Raw genomic sequence first — 25,949 nt, forward strand, 5'->3', positions numbered from 1 at the left:
TATGTAAAGTCTATATAAACGCTTGATATCAATCAATAAATATAGAGAGCTTCATAATTCCAATACGTCCCTTTTACTTTTCTCGTAAACTGTGCCAATGTATCAGAGTATATCAGTGGTATCAGAGCCAAGTTAGTGGGTAAGAAAGCAAGAGAGAGAGTTCCCAAAAAGTTCCCAAAATCGTAAGTTCCCAAAACAGAGCAACAACTGTTTTCTCCTCTAATTTCTGTACAAGAAACGATGGCTTTAGAGACTAATTTTGTGCAGGCAGCAATCCTTCGCTTCGATGGTCACTATGACCATTGGAGCATGCTAATGGAAAACTTTTTGAGATCTAAAGAGTACTGGAAAGTCATTGAATCTGGTGTAGCAGCACCTGCAACTGGAGTGCCAATCACAGATGCACAAAAAACAGAGCTAGAAGGACAGAAATTAAAAGATTTGAAGGCAAAAAAGTACCTGTTTCAAGCCATTGATCGATCTATCCTGGAAACAATTCTTAGCAAAAAAAACTGCAAAGGATATTTGGGATTCAATGAAGAAAAAATATCAGCGCTTATCAAGAGTAAAGCGTGCACAACTTCATGCCTTGAGAAGGGATTTTGCGACTCTACAGATGAAAGATGGCGAGTTGTAGCTTGCTTTTCGTGCTCCTTTCGGATACGACTAGCCCTATAGTTCGGACTCCCGTGGTTCTGAATCTGATTTCACAAGTGCAATGTAAAATAGTGAAAACACAAAAAGAGTCGAAATCCAGCAATTCTTTTGGAAAATCGATGTTTGAATCAAATGCCAAAAATGGAATGTTTTGCCAAATTACAGAGTTGCCACCTAAATATTTTTTTTGAAAAATTTAGGAAATCTGAGACTCGTGCCAAAGGCCATTAGTCCGTCATCACCAAAATGTCTCAGCTCGGGAACTTAGGTACGAGAAGGGAAGGTCATGAATTGAGCACCCCACTCGCCCGATCAAAGATCAGCCTCTACTAATCATGATGTGTTTTTCATTTACATTATATGCTTTTGTCCCAGTTTTATTAGACTAGCATTACTATGTGACACACATAAGTATAGACTAATTTGTAAAGATTGGAACATTTTGATTTCATGTATGTTTGAAAATTATTTTTGATACTCGTCACTTGAAAATGTGAGTTTGTACATTAATCAATTTATCCCAATTCAAGCAATTAGCCTTTACCCACTGGCATTCAAACAGGTATATCATTTAAGCACTTAGCCTCATGGAAATATGCTTGGTATGGCAACACAAACATTCGATGCAAGATGCTAAAACTCAAAATTGCTCACCTAGTACTCCGAGTCAAAATAAAGAAAAATAATTAGAAAATATACATGCTCCTAACTAATGCAATATGACTAAATGCAACACATACAAGTTATGTAATTTTAATAGGCTCGGCTATGAACATGGCATATGATTCCATTCAAGACATGTGATGAATCATGTATTCAAGCAATGGATTTAAACATTTGAAAAGTATAATGAGCCGAACCTTGGCTGCATGCAAAACAATGGATGCAAAGCATAAAGATGCTAATTTGAAAAATGATGTTCTATACTAACCATCGTAAGGGAGAAAAACGTGGGGTTGGAAGACATACAACTTATTACATGTTGGTCCTCGCATGAGAGGGTGCAAATCAATGTCCGAGAATCCGAATTAAACTAATTATTACAAAGCCAAGTGAATGAATAAATAACTAATTAGCTTATTTATTACAACAAAATAAGCTAACTATCTAACTAATCATTACTACAACAATATTAATTACGATGATAATAATTACAACAATATTGAGATCATTAATTTACAATTTGCAATAGAAGCACAAGGATGGCATGCTCGTAGCGGTTTCAGAAGTAACTCTGTCTGCCTTCCTTGGAATTTGTCTTGTTTCACCTTCAGTTGCTGCCCTCTGCTTCTGCAAAACACATTGCCTTACCAAGCATTGATGGTCGGCTAGCCCCCAATGAAGCCCTGTCCGGGCCCAAATAAGGCCGGACGTGCCTTAATTTTATGCAAAATCCTATTTTTGTGCTCTGAAGTGAAAACAGTGTAGACAGAGTTATTCTGAACTCTGTTTGTCCCTTCTGCACTGCTCTCTCATAGTAAGCCTCAAGAGAAGAACAAAGTCATTTCCAAAACCATCAATGAGCAAATTGATTGCTTGATAAGTTAGGGCATGATTTTGGACAAAAATTAATGAATGCAATGAATCAATAACCACTCATCCCTCCTATCATGGAGTAAGCTCAAAGAAGGAGGTAGGAACGCTTCAAGGCTCATCGAAACATCGTGAATTGATGTAAGACGACCCTTGACACAATAGACTCAGCATAACGTTCGACCGAATCCAAGCAATATAACTTATTTTCTTTATGTGGGTTGGTTCATTTTAGCAATATTTAGACCTTTCCATTCTTTAGTCCATTAAGTCCAAGGTGATGATTACGTCCACTAAATGAGAAGCATGTCAAACGGGAAGTGATTCTCAACATGAAAGAGAGACTATGTGTAGACGTCCCCGAATGTACCGGGAGGGACGAGTCCCCCCTGTTCTGTTCATTTGGGCTCACTACAGTTCGGACTCAAATTGTCACGGTTCTAAATCTGAATCAAAGAGTCCAAATCCGGCAAATCGTTTTGAGAAAATAGATTCTTAGAAAAGAAGTGCCAAACATGGACTACTTTTCCAGATACAGAGTTGCCACCTAAATGTTTTATTTTGGGAAAATTTAAGAAACCCTGACTCGTTTGCCTAAGGCCACGTGTCCGTCATCACCAAAGTTGCCTCGGCTCGGGAACTTGGGTACGATTGGGGAAGGTCACTTCGTGAGCACCCCCGCTCGCCCGATCAAAGATCGGCCTCTACTAACCATGATATCTAATTTTGAAAACTTTATGCGTTCTTATTCCACTTATTAGCCTAGATTTACTATGTGATGCGCACAGCATACAAGTATAGACTGGGTCGCCTGAATTGGAACAAAACGTTTCATGTTTGTTTATTTTGAAAGTGGTTTGCTACTCGCAAGTAGGTTTAGAATGCAAATTTTGCCACCCTCGGGTGGGCTTTAGGAAAGATGGTTTTGCCACTATCTAGTGGGCTTAAGACTCACAGTCAATGATTTGTTCCAATCCAAATAACCCAACCTTCACCCACAGGCATTCAGGCAGTTATATCACATAAGCATATAGCCTCATGGTAAGCATGCTATCATGGCAGTCGCTCACACACATGCAAGGATGCTAAAGCATAAAAACTTACCGAGTACTCCAAGCCAAAACAGAAGCTAATTAGAAATCCATGAATGATCCTAATTATACAGGAATGCCTAATGCAACACATGCAAAAGTGCAACTATAGCAGGCTCGGCTATTCTAAACATGACATATGAAATGCTACAGCTAACATGTATTCAGCTTGGAATTGAAAATACAATGCAGTTAGTATGATGCACCGAGCCCGGTGCATGCAAAATAGATGAATGAATGCAAACATGCTGTCATACTGTATGCTAATTTAAATATGCCCTAATCTAACCATCATAAGCGGGTAAATAAAAGGGAGAAAGACGTGGGGTTGGAAGACATACATCACACACACGCACACTTATTACAACATTGCCCTCGCTCGAAGGGTCCGAATAAATAATACAGTCCCAAATGAATAAATAATACAGTCCCGAATAAATACAGAATCCTAATTAATTAACAAATTAATCTTGGAAAGCGATAAACTAGCATGCAAGCCATGGACTGCCTCGGCTCTGTTCCGGATGATGAATGATGTATGCTCGGGTTGCCTTGTGCGGAGAATCCCTCGCGATGCCCCGGTTTGCCTCTGTTTGCAATTGTTCTTGGAATGCGTGCCAAGCTCCGAAAGGCTGCTGATTCGTGATTTGCCGTGACAGAGAGCAACAAAGGGGCATGGCAAAGTATTTTCACATATGTATGTATGACTACTCTTCGGGGAGTGTAGTCTTCGATCCTCGTGCCACCAATCATGCACATCTGTAGACACCACATTTTTGACCGACCTTAAGACTCAGATGTCACTGATTGAGCGCTTGGTGATGTTGCATAATGTGCTCGTTCAGAAGTTTCAGAGTTGCGGCCGTGAGCCCTGCCTCCGGACTTCCGAACCCTCTTCTGTGCTTTGTCTCGGTTTGCGAACCAGACTCGGTTTTCTCTGTTTCTTTTCCTGAGGGGAGGGAGAGGTCCAGTAGACCATCTCTCAGTGGCCGTGGGCTGCATTTTGTGGCCGTAGGCCATTCTGCCCATTTCGGAGTCCGGTTTCCGGTTTTTCGGGACCGTTGGCCGTGTGCCTCGGTTCGGGACCGCCTAACCACCTCCGTTTGTTCTAATTTTTGACATACATCTTATTTAATCCCTTTTGAGGGACACTGGGGTCTGAGAAACCCACTTCGTGGCCGAATGCCACTTTCGGTGCTTAACAGCCCATTTTCGGGACCCCGAACTGCGCGTTTTGGCCCCCGAACATTCGTTTTGCAACGGTTTTCGTTCATTTTTGGCAGGTACCTCTGTTTTATCACCGGGGAGGTCATGGAAGGGTGGGAGGCCAGTAATTGTTGTAGCAACCAGTTATACATCCTCCGACGCCCTCCGGCGCCCGTTTTTCACACTTCCGGGCTAATGTTGAACACCTTGGGCCCATTTTCTCGAACTTTGAACCACATATTTGTGATGTACACACATGGGAGGACCCTAAAAAATGGTGGCCGGCCATTAATGCTACTTGACCCTTTTGACCCCCTCCTTCCGGGCTAATGTTGAACCCCTTGGGCCCATTTTCTTGAACTTTGAACCACATATTTGTGATGTACACACATGGGAGGACCCTAAAAGTTGGTGGCCGGCCAGTAATGCTACTTGACCCTTTTGACCCCCTCCTTCCGGGCTAATGTTGAACCCCTTGGGCCCATTTTCTTGAACTTTGAACCACAGGGTTGTGTTGTACACACATAGGAGGACACCATCAATTGGTGGCCGGCCAGAAAATCTGATTGACCCTTTTGACCCCTATCCGGCTGGCTAGGGGGTGTGGCCGGCCGGCCACCTGCAGCAAAAGTAATAGGCCGGCCGAGCTCCTTGCACTGTTCCCTTTACAGCTGTGGGGCTTTATCCCCCAGAAAAGATCTTTATCCGGGGAATATTTTGTGGGGGAAAGTTGCTCTCCTTTTCCCCCACCTTTGCACCCCCTTTTTGGCCTATATAACAAGTAAGCTATATCACATGTTGGGGTTAGAAAATTTGGTCTTCAAGCTTCCATACACAAAGCCATCTCTATACCTCTCATTTCCTTGAAAATTCCTAAGTCCCTAATCACCATTTCTTCTACGCCACCAAGCTCTACCACCACCACCTCATTTCCAGCAACAAGGAAGGTTTCTCAAAGGCCAAAGGAGCTGCAAATTGGTCCAAGAAGCAACAAATGTCTTAGTCTTCAAGGGTGAGTAACTTTTCTCCTCTTTGACCCTTTTTCTTGATCCATTTGTAAGCCTTTTATGCTTTTTGTTTCAAGCTCCGGAACTAACTGAAAAGGGCCCTCTTTTGAGCTCATCTTCACTTTTCATTAAGGGCTCAACCCTGTTTGAGCCCTCCATGATGCACTTGCTTCATTGATCCTCTTATATGTCATAATCTTGCATGCTATTTTTGGCCCATGAGTAATCTGTTTTTGAGCATGTTGTAAACTGATATTAGGCTTATTTTGAGCCCCTCTTCAACATTGAAGAAGGGCTCAACACCATTTGGGACTTCCATGTTGTACCTACCTTTATACTCCTCCTTTCTTCCCCATTCTTGCATGCAATGGCAGCCTACCATGCTTTTGTTTTTGGCCATTTTACAGTTCTGAAAAAGTGATTATTTTGGTCCATTATTCATATTTCATTTATGTCCTTTCATGGTTTGGGGCCTCCATATGCCACTTCATGTTATATCTCTCTTTTATTCCCCATTCTTGCATGTTTAGTTAGCCTACCATGCTTTTGTTTTTGGTCATTTTAAAGTTCTGAAAAAGTGCTTATTTTGGCCCATTCTACATGTTTTAGTAAGGGTCTTTGGCTGTTTGATGATTATTTTGCATACCTCATGTTATAGCCACTTTTGAGCCTCATTTTGCATCACATTTCTATCATGTTTGTATACTGATTTGAGGTTTTCCATATACTGTAAATATTCATATTTTTGGTCCCTCTTCAATGTTGTAGAAGGAAATTTTTCATTTTGGGTTTTGTTTATATCACTTGCTTCATTACCCCTCTCTTGGCCCCTATTCTTGCATGCCATTTTTTCCATACCTATGCTTGCTGTTTGGCCATGTTTATAACTGTGAAAGTGCCTTTCTCGGGACTGTGTAGCTTCTTTCTTTGCATTGCATGTCCATATTGTGCATGTTTGGCATAGCTATAGGCCATTTCGGGTGCCTAAATTCGCATTTCGGGACTATTTCATGCATTTGGTGTCATTTCGCCTCATTTCGGGACTGTTTTCCCCCATATCTTAGTGCTGAAATTCTATTAGAATGATTATCATGTTTTCATGTCATTTGCATCGCATTCTATCATCGCCTCGGTTTGCGTGCCCGTGTGCACGCATTTCGAGGCAATTCATTTTCATTCATCGGCATCCTATGTGAGTGTGGCTGAGGCTCACTCATGTTGGTATAAGCCCATATCACATTTTCATGTCATTCGCATTCTACCATCGCCTCGATTTGCGTGCCCGTGTGCACGCATTTCGAGGCACTTCATTTTCATCCGTCGGCATCCTATGTGAGTGTGGCTGAGGCTCACTCATGTTGGTATAAGCCCATATCATGTTTTCATGCCATTACATCGCATTCTACCATTGCCTCGGTTTGCGTGCCCGTGTGCACGCATTTCAAGGCACTTCATTTTCATCCGTCGGCATCCTATGTAAGTGTGGCTGAGGCTCACTCATGTTGGTATAAGCCCATGTTACATTTTCCATGTCATTTGCATCACATTCTGCCATTTTCTCGGTTTGCGTGCCCGTGTGCACGCATTTCGAGGCATCTCATTTTCACAGCATAGTGCATACTAGGTTGTATCTTAGATTGCATTCTGTTATTTTCTCGGTTTGCATGCCCGTGTGCACGCATTTCGAGGCATCTCATTTTCATAGCATAGTGCATACTAGGTTGTATCTTAGATTGCATTCTGTCATTTTCTCAGTTTGTGTGCCCGTGTGGACGCACTTCGAGGCATCTCATTTTCACAGCATAGTGCATACCAGGTTGTATCTTAGATTGCATTTTGTTATTTTCTCGGTTTGCGTGCCCGTGTGAACGCATTTTGAGGCATCTCACTTTCATAGCATGGTGTATGTTAGGATTGCATCTTAGTTGCATGTCATGCATATTGCATCGTGTTCGGGACAGGAGTTAGCCCGGGCACGGGAAACGAGGTGCATTTCGTACTCCGAGTGATGGAATGTGTCTCAATTTCCCAGTCACCGACACTCCGGATCATCCATGATGGAGTTAGGTTTTGTTGTGTTTTCATGTGCAATTCGACTCCCAGTCACCGACACTACATTAAATTGTGCAATTTGACTCCTCGGCCGTCATGTCTCGGTATGCGTGATTGGTGGCACGACGATCGAGACATGCATATATCTGTGCAAATACATTGCTATGCCCCTTTCCTGCTCTCTGTTGCAGCAAAACGAAGAATCAGCAACTTTTTGGGGCTTGGCACGCATTTCAAGAACAGGTGTAAACAGAGGCTAATTGGGGCATTCCGGTGGATTTCCGCGCAAGACAATCCGGACATGCATCATCCATCAGAAGCAAGGCAGTCCCTGGCTTGCATGCCAGTTTTACCGCTTTCTTAGTTAATTCATTAATTAATTAGAAATTTGTACATTATTCGGACTGTAATATTTTGGACTGTAATATTCTTTTATTCGGGACTGTATATTTATTCGGACCCTCCGAGTGAGGGCACAACTGTAATAAGTGTGTGTGAGTGTGATGTATGTCTTCCAACCCCACGTCTTTCTCCCTTTTATTTATCCACTTATGATGGTTAGATTAGGGCATGTTTAAATTAGCATACAGTATGACAGCATGTTTGCATCATTCATCTGTATTGCATGCACCGGGCTCGGCGCATCATACTAACTACATTGTATTTTTCAATTCTAAAATTGAATACATGATAGTTGTAGCATCTCATATGCCATATTTAGAATAGCCGAGCCTGCTATAGTTGCATTTTGCATGTGTTGCATTAGGCATTTCTGTATACTTAGGATTCATGCATGATTTCTAATGAGTTTCTGTTTTGGCTTGGAGTACTCGGTAAGCTTTATGCTTTAACATCCATGCATGCGTGTGAGTGACTGCCATGAATAGCATGCTTACCATGAGGCTATGTGCTTATATGATATAACTGCCTGAATGCCTGTGGGTGAAGGTTGGGTTACTTGAATTGGAATAAATCATCAACTATTTGTTTTAAGCCCATTAGATAGTGGCAAAACCATCTTTTCTAAGCCCACCCGAGGGTGGCAAAATCTGAATTTTAAGCCTACTTGCGAGTAGCAAACCATCTTTCAAAAAAACAAACATGAAATGTTTTGTTCCAATTCAGGCGACCCAGTCTATACTTGTATGCTGTGCGCATCACATAGTAACCTAGGCTAATAACCGGCATAAGAACACACAATGTTTTCAAAAATAGATACCATGGTTAGTAGAGGCTGATCTTTGATCGGGCGAGCGGGGGTGCTCACGAAGTGACCTTCCCCAATCGTACCCAAGTTCCCGAGCCGAGGCAACTTTGGTGATGACAGACACGTGGCCTTTGGCACCGAGTCAGGGTTTCCTAAATTTCCCATTAAAAAACATTTAGGTGGCGACTCTGTATCTGGCAAAGCAGTCCATGTTTGGCACTTCTTTCAAAAATCTTTTTTTTAAAACGATTTGCCGGATTTGGACTCTTTGGTTCAGACTTAGAACCGTGACTAGAAATCGAGTCCGAGCTGTAGCGAGGTCCCCCGCGGGCTGTCTACAGTTTCTAGCGACTCTGCTGGGGATTTAGAGAGCTTGACTCGAACTCATGATATCTGTTTTTGACTACACTTGTGTGATTCTTTGCATTGCATTTGCATTGGTGCGCCTAGGACACCGTGTTTGCCATCTGCTATTCCTGAACGGTTTGCCGGAGGCTTGTCTTGTCAAGGCATGACCATAAGGCTGACCGGTTGTGGGCTCTGCCAGCATGGGAACACAAACCCCGGTTTTACCGGGGCACCCTCTTTGACCATTCGACCTAGTGCTTATTCGGATCCATAGTGACCATTCCAAATTAGGACAGGTTGCTTACCCGTTTACAGGTTGTTTGAAACCGCTACGTGCGTAGTGAAACCCTAGTTCCTGACAAAATAGGACAGGGAAACCCTACCCCAATATAGGGGTGTTTTGGCTCTCACTTATCTGTTATGTGCTTTAGAGTGCGTCTCTACAGGAATGCATGTATCAGTATATGAGTTTGGGTATCAGGCCTGCGGGCATCAATTCAGTATTGTCAGTATCAGGCCTGCGGGCATCAGTTCAGTATATGAGTTTGAGTATCAAGCCTGCGGGCATCAGTTCAGTATTGTCAGCATCAGGCCTGCGGGCATCAGTTCAGTATTATGGGTATCAGGCCTGCAGGCATCAGCCAGTATTTGAGAATCAGCTATCTACGGATATCAGATTCTATTTTAGGGGACAGTGATACAGGGATAATAATCAGTGTTTGAGGACAGTGTGTTATTTAGCTTATTGACTGTGTGTTATTATCCCCGGCTGTGTGTCATGCATTTTATTTTAAGCCGTTATGCTGTCCGTTTATCTGTTTATTTATTTCCTTTTCGCTTTATTTATCTTTTGCTAGGTCAGTTTTTAGCACAATTGCTTCCAACCCAGCAGGCATTCCCCAAGCACTTTGGACACGAGGTCGTCGACTCCATCGATCTGAGGATCTAATCAACGGACAGCCAGTGTTCCATTCTCTACCCCCTGTTACCAGAAGGAAGCAGAAAAAGCGCAGTGTATCTGAACAGAGAGTGCCAGAACAGTGGTTTCCCCCATCAGTAGACAGTTGGGTTGAGATCCCCACTGAGACAGATCTGCCGATAGTTCAGATAAATCAAAACAGTATGACGGCACCAACAGGAGTTGAGGAAATGATGCGCCAAATGCAGGAAACCATGCAGGCCATGCAGCAGGATGTCGTTCGCCGAGATGAACTCGCTAAGCAGCAAGCTGAGATTATGACCCAACAGGCTGAGCTGATTACCAGACTGCAACAACAGAATACAGCATCTGCTTCACACCAAATTCCTCCTCCGGCAGGGCCCCCATTACCTGAGCAGACACCTGCTGTTCAGAACGCTCCTCCAAACACCCAAAATACTATGCCGACTATCCAAAACTTGCAAGAGGACACAAATCTTCCAACGGGGCCAGCTCCGCCCCCGCTTCCACCACAACTGTCCAAGGTCCATACATCCAATCACCCGGACTCTCCATTCGAGATCGAGGTTGATCATACAGCTCTGAAATTGAGCAAACTGGAGAAGCTCTTCAAGAAATCCCAAGGGGTCAAGGCTATGCCGGATATCGAAGATGGATATACCGAGGAGGCCGTAACACTCCCCGATAGGTTCAAAATGCCACAAATCGACCGCTTTGATGGGTCCGGTGACCCCATGGTCCATATCCGACTGTTTGCAGACATCTTCCGGCCAATGGGCCTAACACGACCACAGAAGCTTTCATTATTCGGCCGAACCCTGTCGGGTGTGGCCTCCCATTGGTACGCAAAGTTACAAGATGAAGTGAAGAAGAATTGGGATGAGATGGCTGAGGCCTTTGTCGCGCAATATTCATACAACACTCAGATCGAGATCACAACTCGTGATCTTGAAACGACAAGGCAAGAGCCCAAGGAAACTTTCTCGGACTTTGTGATCCGATGGAGGGCGAAGGCGTCAATGATGACCTTAAGGCCCACTGACAAAGATCAAATCCGGATGATTGTGCGCAATCTCCACCCGAAGTTGATGCAGAGAATGATTGTAGTCCCCTTCCCTACTTTCGCAGATTTACATGAGATTGGGGTGCAAATCGAAGACGCAATGAAACAAGGTCTGTTTGACCATGACAGAGAACAACCAAGGAGGACGTTCAACCGTAACAACAATGCGGGCCCGAGTGGCGCTGCAAATACGAGAGCCTCGGAAGTTAGTATGGTCACCACCACTCCCCCTCCCCCTCCAAGGCCCATGACTGCCACACCCTTCTCCGGCGCGTCCGGAAGCAACACACAAGCCAACAGATTCCAACCGCGAGGCCAAAGAACCTTTACCCCACTATATATGCCCCTGACCAAGGTTCTGGGAATATTGATCAGAAAAAATCATTTGAAACCCCTGGAACCAAAGCCATTACCGAATCCACTCCCCCCCTCTTATGACCCAGCAAAGTACTGCGCATATCACCAACAACATGGTCACGACACCGACCGTTGTTACAGATTGCGTCATGAGATCCAAGATCTTATTGACAAACAGGTGATCGCGCCTCCTGATAAACCCAACGTCACAACCAACCCTCTCCCACCACATAACCAACCTTCCCCTCCCAAAAGAATTAATTTTATCCAGACTGGGGTCGCATCTTACGATCCTAGCATCTATATTACGCCCACCCACCTACCCAAGCCGGAGGTGCTCCTTCCCGATTGCACTGATTTCTTGTGCATGGTGGACATCTCTAAAACCCAACCAGAACCGATGGTGGTGACCGTCGAAGATAGGGCAGGGCAGATTTTGGGAGAGAATGAGATTGTTGAATCTGAGACTGGACAGAGTTTTGTTGGGAGAGCCTATGATCCAAGCAAGTACATCCTATCAACGAGCCGAATTGGGCTAAGTGTAGAATTGCCAGAGACAGAAGAGCTATGCATGATCCGAGGGGATGGATCTGGGCTATGGGCAGATGATCTGACAGCCGTAGAGGAGGACTATGCCAACCTACAACTTCTCGATGACCAGGAACTGGGGGATGCGTCAATCAACTGGTACGATTATGAGGGATCAGCGGAGGCCACTGGATGGCTCGAAGATCAACCAGATGCAGTGGGGGAAGCCCAACCAGAACAGAGCCCAGCAGGGGTAGAAGTATCAGTTGTGGCCGGAATGGCCGAAAGTCAAGTTGTATCGCCGGAGAGCGCCGATGCTAAGAATTCCGCTCGAGACATGGGCATTATGGATACGGGAATTGTTGAACAAACAGCTGTACTGATGCAGCTGGAACAAGAAAAGTTCGAGGAGGCTGAGAGAATTAGGAAAGCTAAAGGCCCTAAGGGGACTGAAAGTGCTGCGTGCACGAAGATAGAGAATGCTGCGAGCATGTTGACAGGGAGCACTGCAAGTGCAACTAAACCGGAGCCAGACAGGTGTCTGTTGGCTGCCGATGGAATGTGGTGGGAAGACGATGACTTATGTCTTGCCCACACGGATGAAGACTGGGGAATAATCAACCGGATGACACTTGGTACCTCGATGAGGTTGACCACATGACGAGAAGTGGGCGGTACTTCAAACCCCCACACCTGGACCAACCCGAGGCATCCGGGAAGGATAGAGAAGCGGAGAAACAGAAGGAGAAGCAGATTGAAGATGAAGCTGTGTTGAAATAGTTAAAAAAGATACAAGCAGACATCTCCATCTGGGGACTGCTAATGGCATCACGAGTACATAGAGAAGCTGTCTTATCTGCTATGGACAAGTCCAAACTCTCCATAGACACCACGCCTGAACAGTTGGTTGGGCTGGTTTTTCCGGGAGGAGGTTCCCCGGCATTAACCTTTTCGGACAAGGAGCTACCGCCTGAGGGCACAAGTCATAACAAACCTCTCTATATTTCTGTGGAATGTAGAGATAAGTGGATACCGGTGGTACTTGTTGATACCGGGTCTGCAATTAATGTTTACCCAACCAGAACGGCATATGCAATCGGGTTAAAACCCGTGGACTTCGTCCCAACCACCCAAGTGATCAGAGCATACGACAATACCAGCAGAGAAGTGATGTGGACTGTTAAGATTCAAACCAAGGTTGGTCCAGGACAACACAGTATCGAATTTCATATCTTGGACGTTCCCGCAACCTTTAACTTACTTTTGGGGCGACCGTGGTTGCACCAGGTCAAAGCAGTCTCTTCCACTCTACATCAGATGCTAAAGTACCCCCACGGGAAAGGGGTAGCGATCTTTTTCGGGAATTCATCAATCCATCCGCCGCCGGAAGTGTCCACACCTGTCTTGGAGATTGAGCACGACACGGAGGATGTGTTTTTGTCGGGGTTCACTTTGGCCGAGGCTCAAGTGGTGCAGAATGTCATGGCTGTGAATGAGGGCATGTACGTTAGTGCACAATCTATCTACCTCATGAACAAGCTAAAACATACCCCCGGGATGGGATTAGGGAGAAGCGGCCGGAAGGGCGTCTCAGTGTTGGCCGAAGTGCCACACAACCCTCACGCCTTTGGACTGGGTTATCTGCCCACCAAAGAGGACTGGGTGAGAAAAGGAAAAGAAATGGCCGGAAGGGCCAGAGCAAAGAAGGCCGGGAAGCCATTTGAGTTAATGCACAGGCCCATCTGGGGTACCCTAAACGGACGCTTCGTCCGGGAGGGGGAAGATTTTCCATTCTGCGACTTCCCGGAGCCATGGCTAAACGCGGAGGGGAAGCGCGTGCCTGGTTTTGAAATCTTTTTCGACATACAATTATCTGGGGATGACGTTGCCGAAGCGCAGACAGACCCACCAACTGAGGTTGAGCAATGTGAAGTAGTGGATCCTAAGGGCACAGAGCTTGAAATGGGGGTAGCACTGGCAAGTCTACTATCAGATCCTCCGATCGGCCAAGAGTGCTTAGGGGATAACTCTTCGGTTTCTGTGATTGGAGATGAAATAGCTGCGGGCTTTCCAGCGCCGATCTTGGATGCATCTATCGCACCTTCTCTCATTTGGCAATATGAAGAAGGCTTTTTATCTAGCAGCTCCGGGTCAGGTAGTGAGCCGGAATCTGATTCCACCGAATCTTGTGTGTCGGAATTAGATTCCAGCTCGACTGAGTCTGAGTCCGGTATTCCAGGGGGTGATAACCCGGATGCCACAGTCCTGTCTAGGTCGTCATTTTCATTTTCTTTTGAGTCTGTTGTAACAGAGGAATCTGACGGCTTAGAAATATTTAATGAGAATGATGTGGATATGGTTTCTGAGTATTTTTCTGTGCCTTTGATTTATTGCTTAAATCAGGATTTTCAAAATTTTGATAAAAACGACGAGGAAGAAATTCCTCCGGTTTTACAACGATTTATTGATCAAGAGCAGGAAAGATTTGTTAAACCTTTAATGGATGAAATCACTACTGTGAATGTTGGTACTGAGAAGGACCCGCGGCTGGTCCAGATCGGGTCCACGTTGTCTTCGGAGGAGCGCGAGCGCTTAGTCGCTTTATTAAAATATTTCAAAGATGTTTTCGCGTGGTCCTACGAAGACATGCCTGGATTCGATCCTGAGATTGTACAGCACCAGATCCCTCTTGATCCCGAGGCCCGCCCTGTCAAACAGAAACTCAGAAGGATTCGCCCAGACTGGGCTCTCAAAATTAAGGAAGAGGTCACCAAGCAAATTGACGCAGGGTTCCTGCTGGTATCTGAATACCCAACTTGGTTGGCCAACATTGTTCCGGTGCCAAAAAAGGACGGCAGGATTCGGGTCTGTGTAGACTTCAGAGATTTGAACAGGGCCAGTCCGAAGGATGACTTTCCATTGCCACACATTGACGAATTGGTGGACTTCACGGCAGGACACGCTTTGCTTTCGTTTATGGATGGTTTCTCAGGCTATAATCAGATAGTAATGGCACCCGAAGACCGGGAGAAGACTGCGTTCACTACCCCGTAGGGGACATATTGTTATAGAGTGATGCCATTCGGGTTGAAAAATGCTGGAGCTACGTATCAACGGGCAGCAACTACAATATTGCATGATATGATCCATAAAGAGGTCGAGGTGTATGTGGACGACATGATTGTCAAGTCCAAAGATAGAGAGGGCCACTACACCGCCTTACAAAAATTCTTTCAAAGGATCAAAGAGTTTCGGCTGCGACTGAATCCCCAGAAATGCACGTTTGGTGTTACAGCAGGGAAGATGCTAGGGTTTCTGATTACACAAAGGGGCATCGAGGTCGACCCTTCCAAAATCAAGGCCATCTTAGAAATGCCACCACCAGAGACTGAAAAGGAGGTGCGAGGCTTTCTGGGTAAAGTGCAATTCATAAGACGGTTTATTTCTAAATTAACCTTGACTTGTGAACCACTTTTTGGTCTCCTGAAGAAAGGAAAGAAATTCCAATGGGACGGCCGATGTCAAGCAGCTTTTGAGCAGATCAAAGAGTATCTACAGAACCCACCCGTGTTGTCACCGCCAGAGCCGGGGAGACCGTTGATATTGTATCTTTCGGTAACTGAGACTACCATGGGCTGCATGCTCGCGCAGGAGTCAGAAGACAAAGTGGAAAGAGCCATCTACTATCTGAGCAAAAAGATGCTGGATTACGAGACCCGCTATACACCGCTGGAGAAGGCTTGCTTAGCCTTGGTATGGGCAACCAGGAAGCTGCGGCACTACCTGTTAGCCCACTCTGTAATGTTGGTTTCGCGTTTGGATCCCATCAAATATCTCTTCGAGAAACCAGCACTTACGGGTAGGCTAGCTCGTTGGCTGCTGTTGCTCTCCGAATTTGATTTGAAGTATGTAACGCGCAAGTCAGTAAAAGGGAGAGCGGTAGCAGAGTTCCTTGTCGACCACCCGGTTGAGGGGGATGAAGTAGTTGAGTATCTATTCCCAAATAAAGCCATTCTGCACGTCGAAGATGAAACATGGACGATGTACTTTGACGGAGCGTCAAACCAGTATGGGTATGGGATAGGGGTGTTGCTGATAGCGCCTGATGATTCCCGTATCCCTTTAGCATTCAAGCTCCGGTTCAAAGTTTCCAACAATGAAGCAGAGTATGAGGCATGTATTGCTGGCCTGGAAGCAGCCCTGGAACTAGGGGCAAGACGGTTGGACGTCATTGGGGACTTGAACCTTGTTGTGTCTCAAGCAAAAGGAGATTGGAAAGTCAAGGAGGAAAGGATGATAATCTACCACCAAACCTTGGATTTGTTAATTCCTCGGTTTGAGAAGCTAAATTTCACCCACCTCGTAAGAGAGAACAACAGGTTTGCAGATTCACTAGCAACTCTATCTTCCATGATAGACATCCCGTCCGGAGTCCGGATGCGTCCAGTCATTATTGATCAAAAGTTTGCGCCAGCATACGAGTCGATTTCCGCCATAGATGAGGTTCAAGACAGCAACCCCTGGTATTACGACACTGGAACTTCTTGGAAAAGGAGACATATCCACTAGGGGCAAATGCCAAAGATAAGAGGGCTATCAGAAGAATGGCTGCTCAGTTCATTATCTGTGGGGGAAAGCTATACAAAAGGGGTCATCTGGGAATGCATAAGCTCTGTGTAGAAGCTGAAGAGTCGAAACGCCTGATGGAAGCCATCCATGGGGGGGAGTGCGGTGCACACATGAATGGAGTAATGCTGGCCAGAAAGATCCTCAGACAGGGCTACTACTGGTCAACCATGGAGGAGGATTGTATAAGTTTTGTTCGGCGATGCCACAAGTGTCAAATTCATGCAAATCGCATGAACATCCCGCCGTCAAAACTGTACAACATGACTTCGCCATGGCCTTTTTCAGTCTGGGGAATTGATGTGATCGGAGCTGTTACCCCGAAGGGGTCAAACGGGCATGAGTTTATCCTAGTAGCGATAGATTATTTCACAAAGTGGGTCGAGGCCCAATCATACGCGGTGTTGAAGGCGTCGCACGTCGCAAAGTTCATCAGAAACAACATCATCTGTCGCTACGGGGTGCCAAACGAGATAATTTCAGATAATGGTTCCCACTTCAAGAAGGAAGTGATAGACTTGTTGGAAAAATACAATGTGGCTTTCCATAAGTCATCTACATACAGACCGCAGACCAACAGAGCGGTTGAGGCCGCCAACAAGAATATCAAGCATATACTATAGAAGATGGTGGGAACCTATCGGGATTGGCCAGACAAGCTGCCATTTGCTCTGTGGGGCTACAGGACTTCAATCAGAACTTCTACTGGAGCAACTCCATATTCATTGGTCTATGGAATGGAGGCTGTTCTACCCATTGAGATTGAGGTTCTGTCGTTACGAGTATTGGCTGAATGCCAGATAGCCGAAGCAGATTGGCAGCAAAGCAGATTCGAAGAACTCATGCTCTTTGATGAAAGAAGACTGAAAGCACTGTACCACATCCAAGGCTATCAACGCAGAATTGCCCGGGCTTTCAACAAGAAGGTTAAGTCCAAGAATCTGAAAGAAGGAGATTTGGTGCTCAAAGACAACCGAGCTCCCATCTACGACCCAAGGGGCAAGTTCAAACCAAATTGGACTGGTCCTTACATCATCAAAGCTATCTGGTCAGGTGGAGCTATGGTTCTGATGGATCTAGATGGTTTGGAGTTCTCACAACCGATCAATATGGACAAGTTGAAGAAATACTATCCTTGAGAGGCTCGCTAGGCCGAAAACCCGAAAGGGCGACCTAGGAAAAAGTCAGAGCACAAAAAATTAGAAAATATAAAAACTGAGCTCGCAAGGTTGAAAACCCGCAAAGGGCGGCCTTGGCAAAAGTTAGAGCGCAAAAGGAGAGTTAAAATACTCGAGTGAACCTGAGCCTGAACTACGTAAGGCTTGATTCCCATCTTTGGGATACGTAGGCAACTTCACCTTGAAGTTCAGCCATAAACTCTTCCTCGATCAACTCTGTCCATTTCGATCATCTCAGTCATCTTTGTCCATCAGCATTTATCGCGATCTCCGGTACAGTGCTGTTCAGACTATGGGCAACTTTCCGTTGCCGCGACGGTGCAAAGTTACTCAGACTAGGGGCAACTTTCCGTTGCTATGAAGTGCCGCGTTGTTCTTCAGACTAGGGGCAACTTTCCAGTTGCGGGGATCTGGGGTTGTGCATTTCAGTGACAGATCTTCGGCGTGTCCAGTTCTGATCCACATCGAAAATAGTTTTGAAAAGTTTTAATAAAAGTTGACTTTGTTCAAATCAATCTTTTTACGACTAAGACCATTTCTGGACCCTAAGCGGAAAATTTTCAGTACCACAACTGTCAATTTCATTGATTTCAAAACTAAGTTCTCCTGCTCTTGCATTACAATCGAGGTTGCTTTTTAGTACATTCATAACGAAAACTTGAAAACGCTAAATAAGCAATAAATTTGGGGCATAGTTGAATCAAGTATCTCTGCGTCCCCTCCCAGAGCTGGATGGAGCATCTGATGCCAAGCTAGGCCCAACCTGTGCCTCCTCATTAAGCCAATCCAAGCACTCATCGGACAAAGTGCAACTGAAAGTTGAAGCAGGGGCCAGGAGCTCTCTAGTCCTCCATGCCGTGGCATATCGGGCAAGCTGTGCACCCCGGACCGGGAAAGCAGCTGGGTACTCAATCCCCTCCGGTGGACAGGTCTGATCATGACCAAACTGACGCAGAAACCGGAACGGAAAATAGAATACGCAGTGGGTTAGACCAATCAATTGGATCCCAATCAGCCGAGACATACTATAGCTCATTGCCGGGAGGTTGAGCCAAGGACAACGCCAAGTAATGCTGTCTGCGGACAAATTGCACATCCAATCGAACCACCACCTTTCGTCAAGAGCATTGACTAGGCGCTGCCGAAAGAAGTAGCCTCGAGCTGAATAGGCCGGGCAAGAGTCCACAACCTACAACTTGTCCATTAACCATACCTAGGGGAGGGATGGAAAATGAGAGAATAAAGAACAGACAGATGTACGATGAGAGAAAAAGTAAGACAAGGGTTTTGTGAAAAAAAAAAACCGAGCCTGAGGGTCGAGTGATGTGAGCAAATATATATGTGAGGTCGGGTGGGAAACATTACCTGCAACAGCAGTGGACTCCCGGCAAACCTAGTCGCCTCCCGGCGATAGACAGAATCTAAGCCCATCAGTGTCTCGGCCAAGGTTATGGCAATACAGCTCTTTCCTTCTCTCAAACCTTGGGCGACTTCAATCAGGCGAATGCTAGCCCCGCCGAAGCCCGAGGAAAGCAGAAAGTGAGACAACAAACATAAGCAGAGGGCGTGTTGCCGGAAACCCTGCCAATAATGGTTGCTGTGGTCACCGGCGTCGGAAAAACGATGGATCAAACCGAGGATGTCCAGTTCCCCACTGCAGATCAGAGATCGAGCATCATGCGCCGTAAGCCCACACATCCGCCCTAAAGCCTGAGCATGGCCAAAATGGAGCTGGGGCAAGATCACTTCAGAGCATTCAGACTCCATCAAAACCTGAAAATCTTCGAAAGTGGGACACATCTCTTGGCCGCCAAAGCTAAAAACATGCGTCACTGGATTCCAGAACCTTGCCGCGGCATGGAGAAAAGGAAGCTGTAGCGGAGTACGGCTCAGCGTGAATAGTGCATTCAAGCCGAAACCCCGGAAATTCAGCTTTTCCGAGCCATCTAGAGAAGAGATCCAAGATGTGACATTTTCTGCAAGAAACGCCTCCATCTTTGTCTAAAACTAAGATGAAATGAATGTTCCCGAAGTTGAGGCTTTTATAGAAGGAAAAACACTATTCACGGGGACACGTGTCAAAAACTAGGAGGCTGCAGGACTGAGTGGCCGGCCGGCCACCTTTTCTGGCTGGCCAGCCATTTACTTTTTACAAAACTGGCCGGCCAGCTGTCTCTCTCCACAAAAATGGCCGGCCGGCTCCCAAAGGTGGCCGGCAATGCTGCAGTATATCCCCTTGGCCCTGTTTTACCCTTTTGAGGAGAGTTCCAAGTATTTCCATGCAACGGGAGAGTCAAAGGCCTTCATCTCCCTCCGTTTCGGATGCGTTCCGGTGCCCAGATCATCAGAAGTACACTCTGTTGTTGCTGAGTTTTGTTTATCGAGTTGTTGTTTTGCTTATCGAGTTGTTTGTCGAGCGGACGTGTTTCATGTTTTTGAGTCATTGCGCTCTGTTTAAGCAATCTTTGTTTAAGTCTTGTTTATTTGCGTTGTTAACGTTGTTGCATTTTGCTTATCGAGTTGTAAACTTCCTAAGGTTCTGTTATATCTTAGTAAGTTGAGTTGCTTAGTTTGTTGCATCGGTTCACTACCTGACTTGGTGATTACACAATGCACATTCCCATTCAATTTCTTTTTTGTGCGAAATAAATTGATGCGATACGATGCTAAAAGTTTAAAATACAAACACCTTTTCAAAAGCTATTTCATTCCATCATGCTTTACAACAAACAAAGGTACAAGTTTTACGAAAATAAAACTGCCTAACAATGTGCAAAGTGCTACAAACTACTAGCAAAAAGAAAAATAAAGCAGGAAATAGCAACATCAATGTCCTCGGGAGCGGGAACGAGAAGCACTCCTCATCCTCTTCTGCGGGACAACCTCCGCACCATCATCATCATCTGAGTCGGAGTTGTCATCCTCAGGATCCTCCTCAGCCTCGCCTCCATTCCCCGAGCCAAAACCGGAGCCCCCTTCCTCAGCAGATGCCTCTGACTGACGGTCGATAGCCTCCTCCTCCTCCTCAGCATCCTTCTCCTCCTCATCAGGCTCCACCTCCACAACGTGAGCCCTGCGTCTGCAGACAGGCCCTCCTCGAGCTCCTCGAAAAGGCCTAGATGGCCCGGCTCCTCGGGAAGGCCGAGATGGCCCCGCCCCCTGACCGGACCATGAAGGCATCTGAAAACAAAGAGTTCAATTCAAATACATCAGTCCAAATATATACATCAGATGCAGATACAAGCAAAGGCTACGTGAAGTGGGTGCATGTAAATACAGTGTACGAGTGGGGTGTGTATCAGATGTGCTCTACACAAGTAGTCTATCGATGCAGTAGAAATCAGCATGTCATCAGAAGTATGATAAATGCCAGAAAACTGAAGAGTACCTGAATGCCCGCAACAGACAACTGTGCCTCCCTACGCAGGACCATGCCCTCGAGTGTGGCCACCAGTCCAACCACCTCCTCCATGTACCCTCGCGGTGGCTGCAAATATGAGCTCATAGTCATCAGTGAACAAAAATGTCTAAACATCTGAATGATGAATGAAAACCAGTGGAGCATACCAGCGGTGAGTCAGGATCAATGGCGTATCGATCACTGGGCATCGGAGGCTCTAGCGGGATCGGGGTCGGAGAGATAGCCCCATACTGCCACGCCATCAACTCAGTCGGCATATCTGGCCATCCAGGATGAGGATAAGTCGACGGAACCGGAGGAACCGGTCTACTCCCACCTCTAGATGTACCAGCCCTGCTAGTAGAAGGGGCGTCTGCAGCCCGAGTCTGAGCCTGGCCCGAGGATGACATACCGGCAGGCCTCATCATCGGGATACGAGCTCCCGTCAATGGAGGCATCAAATATATGTGACGGTAAGTGGCGTAGTCCCCCTCCTCAATATGTAGTAAAGCATCACTACCCAGCATGGCGCCGACTACCTCCGAGTAAGAGAGCCTGTCAGCAGTCCGCATACTGGCTGGGGGTACTGCGGGAGGATCCTGAGAAAGATACCCCCATACCTGGCGCAGAAAGCGTTCCCCCAGGAACCATACCCTGCCAACCGGCCCTTCAAGCAGGACCCTATACTGGGAGATGTCTGACCCTCCGGTATACTGAAGTCGGAGACCATCACCCAGGGGCGCCCAAGGCTGCCATGTGATCTGCGGATGATAAATGCATAAACCAATCAGAAATCGAGAATATACAGAGCAAATCTAAGATGAAAATGAAAGGAACTGAAAGCTCAGAGGTACCTCTGAATGTCGCACAGTGTCAAAGTACTGTCGCAGGTAAAGGAGGGTCTCTCGAGGTCTCGGCCGGTGCGGGCCCTCGAACACCAATGAATATGGGGTCATGGGAATCCCTGCCACCTCCAGCTCTGGGGCTAATGATGGGAAGTATACATAGACCCATAGCTGAGAAAAGCAGTGCAGAATGTAAGTACGAAATGCTGAGAGCAAAATACAGACTGTAAAAGTGCGCTGTGAGTGCAATGTACAAGTAATGAGAAGCAGAAATGTAAATCAAGAGGATAGAAAAGTACCTCCCAGGCTCTCCAGTAGCCGCCAAGTAAATCGCCCCGCCCGCGGGAGGTCGCGCTCATATAAAAGTAAAGGGTAGCCAGGCCGGCGCCACCCCAGTCATATCGATGGACATGTGATAGGTCAACCAGAGCGCTCAGCAGGTATAACCCGACTGTGTTCCCTCTGTCGGCGAACAGGGTAGTCCCGAAGAGGAACATAAGGAAACCACGGGCATACTGCTCTGTCTCCTCGGGAGTCTCGGGCACCATCTCTGCCCGCCGAAAGTGGGAAGAGAACCAAGTGTATCGGACTCTCCCAGAAACCCTGTCAACAGGCGGGCGAGCCCCCAATAGATACATCCAAGCGGCCTCCCACTCGCCCATATCCTCATCGTAGGGGATGGACCAACCTCCGATGTCTAAGCCAGTCAACACAGCGAAGTCTAGGGGCGTCATGGTCATGTCCCCGGTAGCAGAGAAATGAAAGGAGTTGGTGGTGTCCCACCATCTCTCTACCAAGGCTGCCATCAGTGTCCTCCTGGCAGGACAACGTGACAACCCGACGCAGAAGGGCCCGAACCCTGCCAAGTCTACCAAGTCTCGGACACCCTCCGGGAGCTCAGCATACCAGGCCCGCGCGATGGTAGAACCATACCCCCGCACACTGCGGGAACCAACCTGTATTCAGAATGAATACATGTGCCAATGAGATGAATGGGCTGTGTGCCAATAAAATGAATGGGCTGTGTGCCAATAAAATGAATGGGCTGTGTGCCAATGAGATGAATGGGCTGTGTGCCAATAAAATGAATGGGCTGTGTGCCAATGGAATGAGCTGGGCTGTGTGCCAATGGGATGAAATGGGCTGTATGCCGATGAAGTGAAATAAGCTACATGCAAATTCTAGTGTGGGCTGCGTGTTCACTATTTAATCTGGGCTGCATGTTCAGAAAATTTAAAGTTTGGGCTGCGTGTTCAACTTTCTATCAGTGTGGGCTGCGTGTTCACTATTTAATCTGGGCTGCGTGTTCAGAAAATTTAAAGTTTGGGCTACGTGTTCAACTTTCTATCAGTGTGGGCTGCGTGTTCACTATTTAATCTGGGCTGCGTGTTCAGAAAATTTAAAGTTTGGGCTGCGTGTTCAACTTTCTATCAGTGTGGGCTGCGTGTTCACTATTTAATCTGGGCTGCGTGTTCAGAAAATTTAAAGTTTGGGCTGTGTGTTCAACCTTCTATCAGTGTGGGCTGCGTGTTCACTATTTAATCTGGGCTGCGTGTTCAGAAAATTTAAAGTTTGGGCTGGGTGTTCAACTTTCTATCAGTGTGGGCTGCGTGTTCACTATTTAATCTGGGCTGCGTGTTCAGAAAATTTAAAGTTTGGGCTGCGTGTTCAACTTTCTATCAGTGTGGGCTGCGTGTTCACTATTTAATCTGGGCTGCGTGTTCAGAAAATTTAAAGTTTAGGCTGCGTGTTCAACCTTCTATCAGTGTGGGCTGCGTGTTCACTATTTAATCTGGGCTACGTGTTCAAAAAATTTAAAATTTGGGCTGCGTGTTCAACCTTCTATCAGTGTGGGCTGCGTGTTCACTATTTAATCTGGGCTGCGTGTTCAGAAAATTTAAAGTTTGGGCTGCGTGTTCAACTTTGTATCAGTGTGGGCTGCGTGTTCACTATTTAATCTGGGCTGCGTGTTCAGAAAATTTAAAGTTTGGGCTGCATGTTCAACTTTCTATCAGTGTGGGCTGCGTGTTCACTATTTAATCTGGGCTGCGTGTTCAGAAAATTTAAAGTTTGGGCTGCGTGTTCAACTTTCTATCAGTGTGGGCTGCGTGTTCACTATTTAATCTGGGCTGCGTGTTTAGAAAATGTAAAGTTTGGGCTGCGTGTTCAACCTTCTATCAGTGTGGGCTGCGTGTTCGCTATTTAATCTGGGCTGCGTGTTCAGAAAATTTAAAGTTTGGGCTGCGTGTTCAACCTTCTATCAGTGTGGGCTGCGTGTTCACTATTTAATCTGGGCTGCGTGTTCAGAAAATTTAAAGTTTGGGCTGCGTGTTCAACTTTCTATCAGTGTGGGCTGCGTGTTCACTATTTAATCTGGGCTGCGTGTTCAGAAAATTTAAAGTTTGGGCTGCGTGTTCAACTTTCTATCAGTGTGGGCTGCGTGTTCAATATTTAATCTGGGCTGCGTGTTCAGAAAATTTAAAGTTTGGGCTGTGTGTTCAACTTTCTATCAGTGTGGGCTGCGTGTTCACTATTTAATCTGGGCTGCGTGTTCAGAAAATTTGAAGTTTGGGCTGCGTGTTCAGAAAATTTAAAGTTTTGGCTGCGTGTTCAACTTTCTATCAGTGTGGGCTGTGTGTTCACTATTTAATCTGGGCTGCGTGTTCCGAAAATTTAAAGTTTGGGCTGCGTGTTCAACCTTCTATCAGTGTGGGCTGCGTGTTCACTATTTAATCTGGGCTGCGTGTTCAGAGAATTTAAAGTTTGGGCTGTGTGTTCACTTTCGAATTCGGGCTGTGTGTTCGACAAATCAGTGTTTGAGCCGTGTGTTCGCCTCTTAACTAATGTGTACTGTGCGTTCACAATTAATTAATGAGCCGAGTGTTCAGAAATTCGAGTGTTGAAACTACATGTTCAGGATGCAAGCAAAGTACTATGTCATAAGCTAAACTGCATGTTCAAGCATGGCAAAGGTGCGAAAATGTACGAAAAATACAGAAAATGAGGAAAATACCTCTCGGGCCTCATGAGAGAGGTGATGCTCCGGCTCTCGGAGAAGCAGATCCCCGGGTGTTCGCTCGTCGAAGCTAGTAAAGTGACGGAAGACAGCACGAGGGAGGACATGTGCTGGCGGACGGTACCTCCCGGGAATAAAAGGTCGGGTACTCGGGGGTAGAGTCATGGGATCGAAATCATCTCCGGCACCTGGAAAACCTCCGCCGTGGGGAGAATTGCCCGCCATTTTCAAAAGATCTGCAAAGGGAGCAAAAATGAGCAAAATGAGCCAAAATTGCAAAAAGTCAACAAAAGTCAACTCTCGGGGAATGAAAAGTCAACAAAAGTCAACTCCCTAGAAAATCTTCCAAATATTGAGGCAAACTTACTTCAAGTGGCGAAAATGCGAAAAGAAGCTCCGAAACCGAAATTTAATCGCTTCAAAGTGCTTGAAACTGAATTTTTTTGCGAAAACAATTTGCACGGGGCGTTGGAAAACGCGTAGGAAACTCAGATCTGGAGAAGAAAAGTGTTGTAGGAGGCAAGAAAGGAAGGGGCCTCGGCTGCCTTTTATAGGCTCAAGGTCTTGGTTAAAGGAGCATCAAAAAGGAGGTGAAAAAGACCAAACTGCCCTCGGATCTGGGCATATGGCCGGCCAGCCCCCTTTTCTAGCCGGCCAGCCATTTCCTTTTTGGAAAACTGGCCGGCCAGCTATCTACTTTATGGAAAACCGGTTGGCCACCTCCCCTCTCCCATATAACCGGCCGGCCATGTCCCCCACATGCTCACCTAGCTCCCTGCAAATTTTGAGGAAGATCGGAGTTCCCGGGACCTGAAAAAGTTCAAGAAAAGTACACTTCCGGTCGCGAAATAGCTCCGCCGGGACTTCAGCTTCACGTTCTGACATATGTCTCATC

General features: G+C 46.2%; 1 protein-coding gene across 1 annotated transcript in view; it reads right to left on the reverse strand.

The window, feature by feature from the left end:
- Nucleotides 1–352: 352 nt before the first annotated feature.
- LOC145800352 (uncharacterized) overlaps nucleotides 353–25,949 on the reverse strand; it is a 44,595-nt gene continuing 18,998 nt past the window's right edge. The window contains exons 5-11 of the mRNA XM_082890009.1: nucleotides 22,338–22,994; nucleotides 22,048–22,209; nucleotides 21,361–21,954; nucleotides 21,182–21,280; nucleotides 20,958–20,973; nucleotides 460–512; nucleotides 353–376 (exon numbers count right to left, since the gene is read on the reverse strand). Coding sequence (XP_082746135.1) covers nucleotides 353–376; nucleotides 460–512; nucleotides 20,958–20,973; nucleotides 21,182–21,280; nucleotides 21,361–21,954; nucleotides 22,048–22,209; nucleotides 22,338–22,994 — 1,605 coding nt within the window. The remainder of the gene's footprint in view (nucleotides 377–459; nucleotides 513–20,957; nucleotides 20,974–21,181; nucleotides 21,281–21,360; nucleotides 21,955–22,047; nucleotides 22,210–22,337; nucleotides 22,995–25,949) is intronic.

Source organism: Camellia sinensis, chromosome 10 (assembly GCF_055761805.1).
Source record: "Camellia sinensis isolate YWXY chromosome 10, ASM5576180v1, whole genome shotgun sequence".
NCBI classification, from domain to species: domain Eukaryota; kingdom Viridiplantae; phylum Streptophyta; class Magnoliopsida; order Ericales; family Theaceae; genus Camellia; species Camellia sinensis.